This window comes from Amphimedon queenslandica, unplaced genomic scaffold, assembly GCF_000090795.2.
Source record: "Amphimedon queenslandica unplaced genomic scaffold, v1.1 AMPQUscaffold_12683, whole genome shotgun sequence".
Classification (NCBI taxonomy): domain Eukaryota; kingdom Metazoa; phylum Porifera; class Demospongiae; order Haplosclerida; family Niphatidae; genus Amphimedon; species Amphimedon queenslandica.
In genome coordinates this window covers 1-1,795 of record NW_003547081.1, presented here as the reverse complement: position 1 = coordinate 1,795, position 1,795 = coordinate 1, and the positions used below count along the sequence as shown (strand labels likewise).

The following is a 1,795-nucleotide window of genomic DNA, read 5'->3' as shown; positions in this document are numbered from 1 at the left end:
CATAACTTTGACACCTGGTAAAGGGCCTATAGAAGCATTATGATAATGATTTTGAAGTCTCATGTTCTTACTAATAAATATCTTGGAATCTGGCTTCCAGCAAGTAGCCACAAGAAACAATAAAAATATAGTATACATACATGTAAGACCCATTGAAAATTTCCTCAACACCTTCACTTTTGATGGATTTTTTACAAGTCCACTGTCAATTTTTAACTTTTTGTCACTCACTATAATGATTTAAGTGATGCCACAAATTTATGCACAAAAATTATTATTAAAGCTTACACTTTATTTTTTGGTATTGCCTCATTGACAATTTAGTTTCCAATGCAGCAACTTCATCTTTCTTTGACATTAATTCTTTCAATACTTTTGAATTTTCTACATAATGCTACAGTATGATCACATATACATAAGTTTGTACTTACCATTTTTCAAATCTTCTATCTGCATATCTTTTTTTGCTGATATTAATTTAACTCCCTTCAGTTCTTCTAGCACATCTAATTTTTCTTTTTCCAATTCTTCTAGATTGAACTCAATCAAAGCAAATTTCTCTTCTAAAATTTCTGTTTGTGCTACATAAAATACTTTAATGAATGCTAGTCTTATACATGTATGAGTTACTTGATCTAGTATTGTTCTTTTTAATTCCTCGTCTTTTACCTGACACAAACTCAGAAAAACTACCTTGAAATTTTACTGAGGCTTGTTCTACCTCTATAGAAAATTCTATTATTATTTTTCGTTATTGATGTCAAACCTTGAACTTCGCACTTTAATTTTTTCTTTAGTAGAGTTATCTCTATAATGTGATGATAAAATATTTCAAAACAAAAACTGGGTAACAAGCAAAAAATAATTGCATGGCAAGTTCAATAATACATACAGTACAAGGTTTTATGTACTGTACATGTACTGTAGTTAATATATATCCTTTTTCAGCAGAATCACTTATGTATCAAACAAAATATGAAATCATCTACAATTCTACATGCACATTGTACATTGCAATTTCAGTAATACCAATTTAATTTTCTGAATACATTTCTTCTTTTTGGACAATAGTCATGTGCATGCACATACACATACCTCCACCTCCTCTAGTATCAATCTGTGGCAATACATTTGGTTCCAAATTAGGTATAGAAGCTTCTGCTCTGTCGCCAATACTTTTCCTATCAGTCAATGTATATTACATAAAAATAAGCCATTACTTTTCATTGTGCAGAGTTCCTTGTCTTCTACACAAGGATAGGTATTCATGCCAGCATTTTACTGTGTTATCACTTCGACAAGGATGAGAAAGTGTGTCATTTTCAAATTGTTGAACCTCATTTAGTCTTCCAACCGCAACTACTCGAAATTTGGCCCTCGTGATTACAGTATTAAAGACAAAAGGATTGAATAAACTCTTGACATAAAAGGCATTCAATTCATCATTTTCTATTGGCTCAAACAGGCTTAAGAAAATAGCCTGAAACTCATGACCTACAAGTATATAATGCATGCAGCATAAAAACACTAATATGCTTATCTTTACACCTTGTATCATGAAGGAAGGTTTGAAACTAACTTTTCTTACAGCCTCATACTCTTTATACTTATTTGCCATGTCTCTGATATGATTCAACTGTAAAATTTATAACAATAGACTATAGCTATCATTATAAAACTGTACCTGTTTCCTGGTTGATGCAATGATACAAATCTGCCTTGGATGAAGATTAATCTTCATTTGCTCCATTACTTTTGAATAAGACCGCACTTCTTCTAAGACAATACAGGCTTC

General features: G+C 31.3%; 1 protein-coding gene across 1 annotated transcript; it reads right to left on the bottom strand.

The window, feature by feature from the left end:
• Positions 1-277: 277 nt before the first annotated feature.
• LOC109587109 (uncharacterized) lies at positions 278-1,785 on the bottom strand. The gene is made up of 8 exons (XM_020003335.1): positions 1,685-1,785; positions 1,549-1,636; positions 1,221-1,494; positions 1,096-1,175; positions 767-808; positions 631-723; positions 432-581; positions 278-384 (listed from the first exon to the last, which is right to left on the bottom strand). The coding sequence occupies exons 1-8, from the start codon at positions 1,748-1,750 to the stop codon at positions 278-280; spliced, it is 900 nt and encodes a 299-aa protein (XP_019858894.1). The 5' UTR covers positions 1,751-1,785.
• Positions 1,786-1,795: the final 10 nt, after the last annotated feature.

Excerpts from the sequence above, each read along its gene's own strand:
- LOC109587109 (XM_020003335.1), bottom strand. The coding sequence starts at position 1,750 with ATGGAGCAAATGAAGATTAATCTTCATCCAAGGCAGATTTGTATCATT. Across the intron at positions 809-1,095 it reads TGATACTAGAGGAGGTGGAG|AGATAACTCTACTAAAGAAA; the intron begins GTATGTGTATGT and ends ATCACATTATAG. Across the intron at positions 385-431 it reads GATAGAAGATTTGAAAAATG|AAAATTCAAAAGTATTGAAA; the intron begins GTAAGTACAAAC and ends AGCATTATGTAG.